The 15,202-nt window shown below is 29.6% G+C and overlaps 1 protein-coding gene across 3 annotated transcripts in view; it reads left to right on the forward strand.

Moving 5' to 3' along the window:
• Positions 1-15,202, forward strand: part of Zw (glucose-6-phosphate 1-dehydrogenase Zw) — a 40,206-nt gene that overhangs the window by 19,492 nt on the left and 5,512 nt on the right. Inside the window, exons 1-3 of one of the 3 annotated variants that reach the window (XM_075302152.1) lie at positions 4,697-4,720; positions 4,995-5,272; positions 14,742-14,959. In XM_075302152.1, the coding sequence (XP_075158267.1) occupies positions 5,060-5,272; positions 14,742-14,959 (431 nt within the window). In that variant the 5' untranslated portion in view covers positions 4,697-4,720; positions 4,995-5,059. Of the gene's footprint in view, positions 1-4,696; positions 4,721-4,756; positions 4,911-4,994; positions 5,273-14,741; positions 14,960-15,202 lie in introns of those variants that run through there. The other 2 variants (XM_075302151.1, XM_075302150.1) reach the window with 2 other exon arrangements.

Here is a 15,202-nt window from a genome sequence, read left to right on the forward strand (position 1 = left end):
CGTTTACTTGGATCCAAAGATTTTGTCCTTCCTTTAAGGATTTTGGTATTGATTCCGAGCCAAAGATGTGGCTTCTTTAAAATAAAGACATTTTTTTGGGACCTCCCTGGCTTTAAATCTAGGATCGATAAAAATTAAAATTGGATACAGATCTCATTCATCCAATTTTTATTCTCTGTTTGCAATATATTAATAAAGGTATTCATGTACAAACAAATTCCAGTTTCAAAATCCAAATTATGCCAAGTACTTCAAAGTAAAAACTGTTTTCTTAATGCTAAAAAAACTTTAAACCAAAGATGCAAATCCTTAAAATAAGTCTTAGCCTATATTTGTAGCATTTTTATCTTAAATTTAAAAATGCAATATGTCAGTTGAGTTAAAGACGATTCCTTTAAATTAAAAATGTTTTTCTTTATTTTAAGGAACATTTGCCTTACTTCAAAGATTTACAACTTCAACAGAGGGACGCAAAATTTCAAGATTTGTGTCCTAAATTTAATAAAAAAAATTGAAGTAAGGATTATAAACTTTCTTTTAATTAAAATGTCATTATTTTAAAGAATTTTGTCCTTAGCATTGCGTAAATTTCGAGTCCTAAAATTTAAGTTGCATAATCTTCCATATTAGGTCAATATTTTTTTTAGTGCGCTCTCCTGGTTTTGTAATCTTGATATTAATTCTTTTTTTTCATAAACACTTGTAAAATATTTACTGTGGATTTTTGTTAGGAATTGTTAATTAAATTTCAATGGTGTCGTTTTACCTTCAATTCAGCTTTCATACTTTTTATATAAAGGATTTTTACCAAAATCCTTAAGGAAATGTCAAAATCATTGGAGCCAAGTAAATTTTTTTGAGTTTACGATAAAAGGGTAGCATACGCTGATGATGGGGCACTGAAAATATTTGTCCCCTGACATCTGGATGTACTTGAATTTTGTTGTTTTTATTGTTTTTTGTAATACTGCACTTACCTGGGAATTATTTTACCATGATATATCGCAAAGAGAGAATAAATATTCGATAAATGGCATCTGTATCCTAATTTTAAGCTCCCTAAAAACTTTCCTTATTTTAAAGAAGCCGAATTTTTGGCTCGAAATCCATAAAACTAAATTTTGACAACATTTTCTATAGAAATAAAATTTGGACAAAATTGTCTATAGAAATAAAATTTGGACAAAATTTTCTATAGAAATAAAATTTGGACAACATTTTCTATAGAAATAAAATTTGGACAAAATTTTCTGTAGAAATAAAAATTTGACATAATTTTATATAGAAATAAAATATTGAAAAATTTTTCTATAGAAGTAAAATTTTGACAAAATTTTCTATAGAAATAAAAATTTGACATAATTTTATATAGAAATAAAATATTGACAAATTTTTCTATAGAAGTAAAATTTTGACAAAATTTTCTATAGAAATAAAATTTTGGCATAATTTTCTAAAAATATAAAATGTTGACAAAATTTTCTATAAAAATAAAATTATGACAACATTTTCTATAGAAATAAAATTTTGACAAAGTTTTCTAAAGAAATAAAATTTTGACAAAATTTTCTATAAAAATAAAATTTTGACAACATTTTCTATACAAATAAAATTTTCACAAAATTTTCTATAAAAATAAAATTTTGACAAAATTCTCTATAGAAATAAAATTTTGACAAAATTTTCTATAGAAATAAAATGTTGACAAAATTCTCTATAGAAATAAAATTTTGACAAAATTTTCTGTAGGAATAAAATTTTGATAAAATTTTCTATAGAAATAAAATATTGATAAAATTTTCTGTAGAAATAAAATTTTGATAAAATTTTCTGTAGAAATATACATTTGACATAATTTTATATAGAAGTAAAATATTGACAAATTTTTCTATAGAAGTAAAATTTTGACAAAATTTTCTATAGAAATAAAATTTGGACAAAATTGTCTGTAGAAATAAAATTTTGAAAAAAATTTTCTGTAGGAATAAAATTTTGACAAAATTTTCTATAGAAATAAACTTTTGACAAAATTTTCTGTAGATATAAAATTTTAATAAAATTTTCTGTAGAAACATAAATTTGACATAATTTTATATAGAAATAAAATATTGACAAATTTTTCTATAGAAGTAAAATTTTGACAAAATTTTCTATAGAAATAAAATTTTGACATAATTTTCTAAAAATATAAAATTTTGACAAAATTTTCTATAAAACTAAATGTTGACCAAATTTTTTATAGAAATAAAAATTTGAAAAAATTTCCTATCAAAGTACAATTTTGACAACATTTTCTATAAATATAAAATTTTGACAAAATTTTCCATAAAAATAAAACGTTGACCAAATTTTTTAATAGAAATAAAATTTTTGGAAAATTTTTCTATAGAAGTAAAATTTTAACAAAATTTCCTATAAAAATACAATTTGGACAAAATTTTCTATAAAAATAAAATTATGACAACATTTTCTATAGAAATAAAATTTTATTTGTTGTTTTAATCCAACCATCTTTGTCTAAATGAATTTTAGAAACATTCTTTTCCTCTGTTGGTTAAGCTACTCTTGTAGTTTGGTAAACGCAATCGTTTTAAGCTGAGATCAAAACAACAAATATGACTGAAGAACACACCAACAATAAAAAACAGAACGAAATAAAATTTTGACAAAATTTCCTATCAAAATACAATTTTGACAAAAATTTTTATAGAAATAAAAGTTTGACAAATTTTCTATAAATATAAAATGTTAACAAAATTTTCTATAAATATAAAATGTTGACAAAATTTTCCATAAAAATAAAAATAAATTTTCTATAGAAATAAAATTTTGACAACATTTTCTATAAAAATAAAATTATGACAAAATTTTCTATAAAAATAAAATTATGATAACATTTTCTATAGAAATACAATTTTGACAAAGTTTTCTAAAGAAATAAAATTTTGACAAAATTTGCTATAGAAATAAAATTTTGACAAAATTTTCTATAGAAATAAAATTTTGACAAAATTTTCTATAAAAATAAAATTTTCTATAAAAATAAAATTATGACAACGTTTTCTATAGAAATAAAATTTTGACAAAGTTTTCTAAAGAAATAAAATTTTGACAAAATTTGCTATAGAAATAACATTTTGACAAAATTTCCTATCAAAATAAAAATTTCCTATCAAAAAAAAATTTCCTATCAAAATGTTATTTCTATAAAAATTTTTTATAGAAATAACATTTTGACAAAATTTCCTATCAAAAATAAAATTGACAACATTTTTTATAAATATAAAATTTTGACAAAATTTTCCATAAAAATAAAACGTTGACCAAATATTAGCAAATTTTTCTATAGAAGTAAAATTTTAACAAAATTTCCTATAAAAATACAATTTTGACAAAATTTTCTATAAAAATAAAATTATGACAACATTTTTTATAGAAAAATATTTTATTTGTTGTTTTAATCCAACCATCTTACAGTCTATAGAGCTTTGTCTAAATAAATTTTACAAACATTATTTTCCTCTGTTTGTTAAGCTACTCTTGTAGTTAAGTAAACGCAATGGTTTTAAGCTGAGATCAAAACAACAAATATGATTGAAGAACAAACCAACAATAAAAAACAGAATGAAATAAAATTTTGACAAAATTTTCTATAGAAATAAATTTTGACAAAATTTCCCAACACAATACAATTTTGACAAAATTTTCTATAGAAGTAAAATTTTGACAAAATTTTCTATAGAAATAAAATGTTGACAAATTTTTCTATAGAAATAAACTTTTGACAAAATTTTCTACAGAAATAAAATTTTGACAAATTTTCTATAAAAATAAAACGCTGCCCAAATTTTTTATTTTTTGAAAAATTTTTCTATAGAAGTAAAATTTTAACAAAATTTTCTATAAAAATAAAATTTTGATAAAATTATCTATAGAAATAAAGTTTTGACAAAATTTTTTATAAAAATAAAATTTTGACAAAATTTTCTATAAAAAATTATCTATAGAAATAAAATTTTGACAAAATTTTCTACGGAAGTATAATTTTTCACAACAATTTTTTTTATTTGGCAGTTTCTTGGTAGTTTTTTTTCCACATTTTGATTGATTATTTTTTGCTCGAATGGCCCCTAGTTTAACGTTTTTTGTTTGTTCTAACCAAACTAAAACACTAGAGTTTAAAAAATAGCAGACATTGTTGTCTATATCATCACACAGAATCTGTCTTCCTTTTTAGCTGACTTTTTGCGTTTTTAGAAGATTTTTTTGAAGTATCTACCAACAAATTTCTTTGGGTTTAATTATAAGACATATAGATATCGATCCCTCCAGAATGCATACTATAAACAACAGACCTATTTCTTTGGGTGTTTAAGCTAATGCATTTAAATTGCTTAGGTATTTGATACATCATTTTGATGCCGTCATAGATTTCATTCCCAGATTGCTCCAACTAAAGTAAAAGCAAACTGAACTGAATGAATATATTTTTAAATTCTCTCGTTTTCTCCCAAAGGGAAGACTTTTGTCTAAGCATGCTTTACGATCTGAATGAATTTTCGATTCAATCAATATTTAGTAGAGCCCTAACCATCGTGAGATAAACATAGATTATAGTGACAAATTGTTAATTATTGCCGAGAGATAGTCATATATATGTGTATTAATACAAACATCAAAAGGGCATTGTTTTATGTGTAGAGTAAATTTAATCGGTGAAGTAATCAATTATTCCATTACATGTTTTTATTGATAATCATTTAACTATTTCGCAAATTGTGAATGCAAAACTAATAAACCCATATCAAATTGTTCAACGATACCTATTTAGTTGAGCCAAGTATCTTCTGTAATCCCATTCTACATTGATCTGGGTTATACCCTTTAGGATTATCAACTCAGCATCTATAGTAAATATTCGTAGCAATATAATTATACTACAATGATTCCAAAGTGTCTACTATACATCTAAATCTTTCCATGTAACATTACAGGCCAGGACCCAAAGAATCACGAAGAAACCCTTGATCGGATTATCAAAGCTCTTAAATCTCCCACCATGGTGTGTGAGGGTACACATTTTGATGGTCAAATTCCTCATACATTTGTCATATTTGGGGCCTCTGGAGACTTGGCCAAAAAGAAAATCTATCCAACATTATGGTGGCTATATCGTGATAATTTGCTGCCAATACCAACAAAGTTTTGCGGTTATGCACGTTCGAATTTGACACGAGATGATATACGAAAGTCGTGTGAGAAATACATGAAGGTAAGCGATATGATTAGAATTAAACTAAGTGGAAAAGAGGCAAATCAGTCAGAGTCGATTGTAAGATACGTTACACGAAAAAGTCGATTTCGTTTATATTACACACTGAGTCTGCGAACGACACATTTGAAGGTTTCGTAGTAAAAATTTAATGTAGTACTAGGTTAGGTTAGGTTATGTGGCAGCCCGATGTATCAGGCTCACTTAGACTATTCAGTCCATTGTGATACCACAGTGGTGAACTTCTCTCTTATCACTGAGTGCTGCCCGATTCCATGTTAAACTCAATGACAATGTAGTACTATACAACGCCCTAAGAAAAAGTTGAGAAATTTGGAATATACACACAGAGAAGGAAAATGATCACCCCACCCATTTTCCAAGAGAAAATGTTACTTTTTCACGGAAAACATGTAGCATGTTTGTCCAAACCATGTTCTTTTCTCGGAGAATATGTATTTGATTTCGGAAAGCATGTTATGTTTGACGAGAAAAGAATATTTTTGCGACAAAAATGCTACATGGTTGCTGTGAAAAAGTAACAGGGTGCTCTTGAAACATGTTTGAGTTGATCATATTCCTTCTCTGGGTGTACACGCAAAGAAAAAAAGTGTGCCGCTTTCTTTTGGTAGAGTTTTTTTAATTTCTTCGAGAATTTTAAACTTTTATAAAAAAAAAATAGTTTGTTACAATTTTTTTTTTATTTTTTCTATAAAAAAATTCTTTTTGAACCAACAACACAGTCCATTTCGTTTATATCAAGATGTGTTCTTTTCTGACTTTAAGTCTTTAATAAGCACATTTTACAGTTTCATAGTAAAAATTTAATATAGTAGTATGTAATGTTGAACCTCTTTTCGAAATCTTCCGAACATTTCCGGAATATATTAAAAAAAAAACTTTTTTTGAGTTAGTTTGTATGAAATTGTTTTTACATCCTGGAAAAGAATAAACGTTTACCACAAAAATTACATTCTTTTCTTCCAAAAAAACTTGTTTACAGCGAAAAGCAAATGAGAAACGATCTTTGTTTGTATAAAATTTTGTTTGGGAGGAAAGAATTATTTTTTACGTGCATTTATTTTTCGTAAAAAATTGTATCGCAATCAGAGATGGTCTGTCGTAAACTGTAAGGTATTTGACATATATTTACGACGTATTTTACCATACGTCGAAAATGTCGTAAACCTTCTTAAAATACATAGTTTTTGACAATATAATAATTTGTACAGTACACTTGTTTTAGATCCGTTTATTTCGTACTTTTTTTTACAGGGTATTATAAGTTAGTGCATATGTTTGCAACACCCAGAAGGAGACACATGGTTTCTTTGACAAAAATGCTCAGGGTGGGCCCCTGAGTCGATATAGCCATGTCCGTCTGTCCGTGAACACATTTTTGTAATCAAAGTCTAGGTCGTAGTTTTAGTCCAATCGACTTCAAATTTGCCACAAGTATGTGTTTTGGCTCAGAATAGAACCCTATTGATTTTGGAAGAAATCGGTTCAGATTTTGATATAGCTCCCATATATATCGTTCGCCGATATGGACTTATATGGCCCCAGAAGCCAGAGTTTTACCTCAATTTGGTTGAAATTTTGCACTAGGAGTACAATTAGTAGGGTAGTCAAGTGTGCCAAATTTTATTGAAATCGGTTCAGATTTAGATATAGCTCCCATATATATCGTTCGCCCGATTTACGCTCATATGACCACAGTGGTCAATCTTTTACTCCGATTTAATTGAAATTTTGCACAGGGAGTAGAATTAGCATTGCCGCTATGCGTGCCAAATTTGGTTGAAATCGGTTCAGGTTTAGATAAATATATCTCCCATATATAGCTTTCGCCCGATTTACACTCATATGACCACAGAGGCCAATTTTTAACTCCGATTTAGTTGAAATTTTGCACAGGGAGTAGAATTAGCATTGTAGTTATACATGCCAAATTTGGTTGAAATCGGTTCAGATTTAGATATATCTCCCATATATAGCTTTCGCCCGATTTACACTCATATGACCACAGAGGCCAATTTTTAACTCCGATTTAGTTGAAATTTTGCACAGGGAGTAGACTTAGCATTGTTACTATGCGTGCCAAATTTGGTTGAAATCGGTTCAGATTTAGATATAGCTCCCATATATATGTTTTTCTGATTTCGACAAAAATGGTCAAAATACCAACATTTTCCTTGTAAAATCGCCACTGCTTAGTCGAAAAGTTGTAAAAATGACTCTAATTTTCCTAAACTTGTAATACATATATATCGATCGATAAATCATAAATAAACTTTTGCGAAGTTTGCTTCAGATTTAAATGTTTCCCATATTTTTTTACTAACATTGTGTTCCACCCTATCTTAGTGCGTTAGCCGACTTAAATTTTCAGTCTATAGATTTTGTAGAAGTCTATCAAATTCTGTCCAGATCGAGTGATATTTAAATGTATGTATTTGGGACAAACCTTTATATATAGCCCCCAACATATTTGACGGATGTGATATGGTATCGAAAATTTAGATCTACAAAGTGGTGCAGGGTATAATATAGTCGGCTCGCCCGACTTTAGACTTTCCTTACTTGTTGTATTTACGAAAGACATTCGTTTCATTAAAAAAAATGCTAATCTTCGTAAAATACTTAGGATTTTTGCAATATAAATATTTTTTGTACAGTATACGTTTTTTAAAACCATTTATGTTTTACTTGATTTGAAAATACATTTTACAAAAGAACAATTTTTTTTCCAAAATCGGACCAAAATTCCCTCCAGCGGACCAAATTTCTAATTTCGAAGAAAACTGCCTTAAAATGTATATTATTGTTGCTTTTAATTAAAAATAAAATAAACCAGAAAGAACTGATATGACTTAGCGATTGACTTCAGAATAAAAACGTCGACTTTTAATTTTTTTTTAAATATGGAAAATTAGACTTTTTGAAAAAGCAGAATTTTAGTTAACATCAAAAGTCGAAATTCCAAATTACAAAAATTTGACTTAAATTTTCACCTTAGAGGTAGTTCAAGACCAGAACAGACTCATTTGGTTTATTTTGGTATATATGAAGACCGATCTTCAGATTTTACTTTTTTAGAGAATACAATAGATTTCTAAATTTTCATCCAATTTGCTGTAGTGTTGCTTTGCACCCATAATTTGATCCGTCAAGAGTGGTTCAAATCGGTCCATATTCTTATATAGCTCAATTCTACTATTTAATTTCTGCCGCATATTCGAATATAGGGGTTAAATGTTAAAGATATAAAACCTGACTCAAGACCTCAAAATGCGAAATTTTCACAAAATTGAAATAGTATATAATCCATAGAAAATGGACCAAAATGGGCTAAAATCCGTTCGTTCGGACCATCGGACCAAATTTAAAAATTAAAAATCTTTTGGACCAAAATGGCAACGCTGATTAGGTGATAGATCAATATGAAGATGAAACATCATCATCATTTCTATATTTATTGTCCAAAACCGAGAAGAACACTAATAAGGGGTAATACTTAGGCCAGAGTACTCACGAAATGATTTAAAAATTGTAGAAAGATGTCTGAGCCAAGCTGAGAAAAATTATAAATTAGCTCTTGAGCCTCCAAAACAAAATCGTGTGTCCTTTTCTAGTCCAAAGGCTCCACCTGCACCATTTCCCAGCAAAAAAAATTGGAAGTTCTTCCAAAGGCACAACTTTAAAAGCACTTCTAGAAGATGCACTCCCAATGATGTTCTTTATTTTAACTACCCATGAAGTTCTTTTAATTCAATTTTTTATAACTTGGTTTTTTCATACTTTTAATAGGTAATTTTAACTTTTTTTGTTTCAAAATCATTTAAATTTTGTCGACAAAAATGCTAAATCCAATCTGAAAAAATTGAGAATTTTTGAAAATATTTGAGGCCAAACGTTTCCGACAAGCGTTAGAATCCATTAAAAATTATAAAAAATTATAAAAATTATTTATTTGATAAAATATCACAGAATTTTTTAATTTACATCCAAAACATTGAATTCGGATCACACCTAAAGAAGTGATTCAAATTCAGCGCAACGGCTTTGAAATGGAGGACTTCCGTCCTATGACAAGCCCATGTTAAATTCATCGTTTCTGCGTCAATTTTGCACCACTTCCGGGTCCAAAAAGAACATTTTCATAACTTTTTTGGCGACGCTTTTTTTGCTGGGTTTGTATGCCGTGGAATAAAGAGGGGTAAAGTCTCATGTTTTAAATTTTGACGATTCGCTGTGCTTCTTTTTTAATAATCATGTAGACTTTAGAAATGTAAACCATTATGGGAAACCTGATTTATTATAGTGAACCGATTTTGAAAAAGTCCCCAAATTTATGGAAATTTTCCATAAAATCCCCTAGGTTAGGTTAGGTGGCAGCCCGATGTATCATGCTCACTTAGACTATTCAGTCCATTGTGATACCACATTGGTGAACTTCTCTCTTAAAATCCCATAGTCCCGAACTAAAAAATTCCGTGCCCAAAAAATAACCCCATTTGGGGATCCATTTTAAAATTTGTTTCTACACACTCACACAAAATAATTCCTTCCTCCCAACGAAGTTTTGTTTATGACTAGGCGTTGTCACGTTTGTCCCCAATGAACTTTGTTTAGCCCGAAAGAAATAACTTAAACAACAAAAGAAAAATTCTTTGGTCTAAAATTTCATTTCCTAGAAAAGAAATCAATTTTTCGTGTGCATTGTTTGTAGAAAGAAAGAGAAGAGAAAGAGGTGAGAACAAAACAAATCTTATGCACACAAAAATAAAATTTTACGTTAGGTTTTCGACATAGCTTCGCATAATAATCGTACACATACACTAAAAGAAGAGTTTCGTTCCTTTTCTGAGAAACGAAATTTTCTTTTGACGCTGAAATTTTTTCTTTAACAGTAAATAACATCAGCACACAAGTAATTCACACAGCCAAGCAGATGTATTTATGTAATTCACACACGAAGCTTATTTAAATAAACTTCGTTTAAAGAAAACATACAACTTTAATTACACGCAAAGAAAAAAACGTGTACCGAAAATGTTTTTCTTTTGTTAGAGTTTTTTGAATTTCTTAGAGAATTTTAAACTTTTATCACCAAAAAAATTCGTGTGTTACACATTTTCTTCCGAACAGTGATGCCAATTTGGTGCTTTTAGCACCAAATTTAGTGCTTTTGGATTTCTAAAAATCACCAAATTGCCTTTTTGGTGCCTTTTCAAAAAAGGACCAAGTTGGTGCTTTCTGGCCTTTTCATTTAGTGCTTTGGTGCTTTTTTTTCATTTTGAACAGTATAAAGTTTAATTGATACAAAAATTTGGATTAGACTTTCGATAGCTTAAGAAACTCAACTTTATTGCCAAATATAGAATTTGATTGTTATGAAGGTGGTATTGATTATTTTTAATTAATATTGTTATTTAGGGTATTCTGCAGAAAAGTCTAGCGACGAGTGCCGAAGTTTTGAACTTGATAAAGATGTCATTAAAAACGTTTGTATTAAATTCACAAAAGCACGCACAACTGAAATAAGCAATAGACTCCTTCTATATATTAATATTTTGAAGGTTGAAAGACATTACTGATTAAAAGTGAATTGGATGAAAGCATTAAAACTGCTCAAAGTGTATACTTGAATAGCGGTTCCTAACTTCATGAAAAATTCTAAAAAATGAATTCCAAAATTCAATATACAAAAGTCCTATAATACATCTTCGGAAGTTTTTTTTTTTGTTTTTTAGTAGAGCATTTAATTCTCGTTTTTGTGATAGGAAGTTGTATGTTAGAATTTATAATATATTTTTGGTGCTTTTTGACCTTGGGGAGTCGGCAACACTGCTTCCGAATATTTCTGGAATATATGTAAAAAAAATATATGCGAGGCGGACGTACTAACCATTGCTCAATCAAGATTGTTTAATCGGCTTGTGGGCGCCGAAAACGATGCTATATAAATATAACTGTTTGAATGTTGAAGTCAACATGACTCTTTGACTACGTAGCCCAGAGGATAGTGTGTTGGCTTACAAATTGTATGGTCCGCGGTTCGATTCTCCATCCAGGCGAAAGGTAAAATTTAAAAAGTTTATAAAATCGAATAATTTCTTCTATATTGTTTGTATTGCAGAAAAAGGCGCTAAGAACTAAAAACCTAGTGGAAGTGAGAAAGATGAGAGGGAAAATGCAATTAGCCAGAAAAGATTGTTTTTTGGGTTAATCTTTATGAAACGTTTATCACAAAAAGTATAAACCAAAAAGCATATTCCTAAGAAACTTCCTTACAGCGAAAAGCAAATGAGAAACGATCATTGTTTGGTTAAAATTTCGTTTGGGAGGAAGGTTAGGTTAGGTTAGGTGGCAGCCCGATGTATCAGGCTCACTTAGTCCATTGTGATACCACATTGGCGAACTTCTCTCTTATCACTTATCACAGTGCTGCCCGATTCCATGTTAAGCTCAATGACAAGGGACCTCCTTTTTATAACTGAGTCCGAAATTTCACCAGCATTACTGAGGTGGGATAATCCACCGCTGAAAAACTTTTTGGTATTCGGTCGAAGCAGGAATCGAACCCACGCCATTGTGTATGCAAGGCGGGCATGCTAACCATTGCACCACGGTGGCTCCCTCGTTTGTGAGGAAAGAATTTTTTTTTGCGTGTAGGATATGTGGCGATGCATAGTACTGCATGATGAGAATGAAAATGTTTTTATTTATGGCAAAAATAAAGTTTGTTACAAAAGTTTTTTTTTTTGCGTGTACTCACATACATGACATACACATTTCATACCGATCAGTTTACTACTACTCGAATTACATAGGGACTTGGGTTAGGTGGTTGAGTTTTAAATTTAAATTATTTCGAACCTATCTAAAATTCATTCAGGGTCAACGGTAAATAAAAACTATGTTAAACTTTACATACATCATTAAAGGCCAAATTCATTTTTTACTAATTAATGTTTGCTCTACTCTTCAAAATGTTCAGTGAGTGATGGTCAATCACCTAGTAAATGTTAATAATGCTCACTATAGGTGGTAATACAAAGTATAACGCAATCACTGTTATCAGTTTGGCTGGCTTAGAAATATTACGACTAAATTACACGTTTGTCGGGAAAATGATTCATTTGCGCATACTATATGAAAAAAAGATGCAAACAATTTAGGAAAATATAAATAAAAAACAATAGTAATTTTTTATCGCCGCTATCGTCGGATTTTGCCATCGGTTTCGAATATTTTCGATCAATTCAAGTAAATAACAGAAATTTTTGGAAGTACTCTAGTCAACAATCAGGATCCAAACCCAAGAAATTTGTTAGTAGACACAGCAGAAAAATTTGCTAAAATAGCAGAAAGTCTGCTGAAAACTCGATGTTTTCGTTTTGTAACGCAATAAAAACAATATTTTAATATAATAAAAACAATATTCAATATTTTGTGTAAAACAAATAATGTTGAAGAAATTATTCAATTTTTTAAATTTTACCTTTTGCCTGGACGGAGAATCGAACCGAGAACCATACAGTTTGTAAGTCGACACACTATCCATTGGACTACGTAGCTGTTATAGTCCCCTGTAGACAATTATCGTTATAAGTTACTTTTATATAGCATAGTTTGCAGCGCCCACGAGCCCATGCAAACATAACATTATTTAACAGAAACATACATTTGTTGGCCACGTGGATCAGTGGTTAGCATGTCTGCCTTGCATGCAAAGGGTCGTGGGTTCAATCCCTGCTCCGACCGAACACCATTTTTTTTAATTTACATATTTGTACTTAATTTCATTTTTACCTTTAAGGCCGGTATTAAGTTGGCATTATCACTCTAAAATGGTTTTGCCTTTTACTTTTCTTTAATAATTCATTTTAAAGAAAATAATCTTTTTCAATTGTTTTAGCTGCAAAACTCGAACTTAATGTCCGCTTTTCTACTTGAAGGTGTCCGTCAACTCCTCTTGGTATATTCTCTTGGTTCCGAATTCTCTTTACTCCGAATACTCATTCTAATATTCAAATTAAATAATATTTAGACTTATTAAATTTTTGGCCTTATCATAAAACAGTTTTCCGAAACAACATACAAGCGGTTTCACAGAAATTGCTCCCTTTTGGTTCTCTCGCTGTGTTATGTTGATATCTTTCGTCAACCGTCCCGGTTTCCATCTCTATACTCTCTCTCTCTCTGTCGCTCTCTGAATAAAATATCACAACATATATATGTGTACTCGAAATTTCTAAATTTATATATGTTTACATTCACACATATAATTTTTATGAAACATGCATGCCCCAAACATAGTATACTCTAACATATTAACATATGTGTCCCAAACATTTAGTGTTAGTTTAGGAACATTAAATGTTTGCACTTAAATATATTGTGTTTAAAAATTGTGCCCGAAGCACATTTTGTTTATATCGGAACATATGAAAAACATATTTTTCTAACACTGTAGCGATGTCTGTCCTTCCGTCTATGGAAATCACTCTAACTTCCAAAAGAAACAAACTGTCAACTTGACATCTGGTATAAGTAGGTGTTATTGATGTAGGTCGGATGGTATTGCAAATCGGCCAAATCGGACCTCTTTTAGGTATGCCACCATATAAAAGTATTCCCAGATTTGACTTCCGGCACCTCTTGGAAGAGCAAATTTTATCCGATCAGGTTGAAATTCAGTTATTGAAGCCGGTATATGCCCTCTAAAAACTATGCAAAAAATTGATCAATATCAATTCTCAATAAATCGATCCCCAGATTTTAACTCCGAAACCTCTTAGGCAGTGAATTTCATCCGATCCGTTTGAAAATCGGTACTTGTAGTCAGCATATGCCCACTCACAACCATGCAAAAATTGGTCCATATCGATTCATATTTATATATAGCACCGATCTCTAGATGTGACTTCCGGACCCTCTTAGAAGAGGAAATTTCTTCCGTTTGCTATTTTAGCATACTTTTCTGCCGTTTCTACTAACAAATTTCTTTGGGTGTACAATTAAAATGACTATTTTTCTAAAAATCTAGCAAATATTTATAAAGTTTAGTTTTTCGTTGGCGAAATAGTGAACATCTTTTAGTCGAAACAAGATTAGTAGTATTGCTATTGAAGCAAAAGAGATATTATAACTGGCATTTTCTCTTGAGTGTACTATAATGCTGATATATCTATGGGTTACAAATTTCTTTCCATTTCAAAAAATGTCATCCCAATCAACAAAAAAGATTTCTGCTAAAAATCAGAAACTGATATTTAAAATTAACGAAAATAATTAAAAAAATTTGTACACTCAAAAAAAAAGATATTAAGAAGTTGGTCTTCTAGCAAACAATTATAGGCGAATTTTTTTACAGGATCTACTGAAAAAATTTCTTTTCGTTTGGTATTTTGTTGTTATTCTTACCAATATCATTATTTTTTCTTATATTTTTTGATTTTAGGTCCAGCCCCACGAACAGCAACGTTACGAAGACTTTTGGAAATTGAATGAATATGTATCGGGTAGCTACGATGGCCGTTTGGGATATGAACTATTACAGCAACAAATGGAAGCAATGGAAAGCAAAGGAATTGCTAATCGGATATTTTATTTAGCTTTACCACCATCAGTGTTCAATACCGTAACAGTACAAGTGAAGAATATCTGTTTATCAAAAAAGTAAGTAAAAACAAGTATATACGGTCGTAAGTTCGGCCAGGCCACCATGGATTGCGTAGAAACTTCTACTAAAGACTGTCGTCCACAATCGAATTACTTGGGTTGCGGTTACACTTGCCGATAGCAAGGTATCTTACAATTTCTTAACACCGTCTTCTAAATTGTAAGTTAGTCCATACGGGATATATATTAAACAATAAAAAGCCCGATTAAATACGTATATAATTTAGTTCGACAAAATTT

Source organism: Haematobia irritans, chromosome 3, assembly GCF_050003625.1.
Source record: "Haematobia irritans isolate KBUSLIRL chromosome 3, ASM5000362v1, whole genome shotgun sequence".
Lineage (NCBI taxonomy): Eukaryota > Metazoa > Arthropoda > Insecta > Diptera > Muscidae > Haematobia > Haematobia irritans.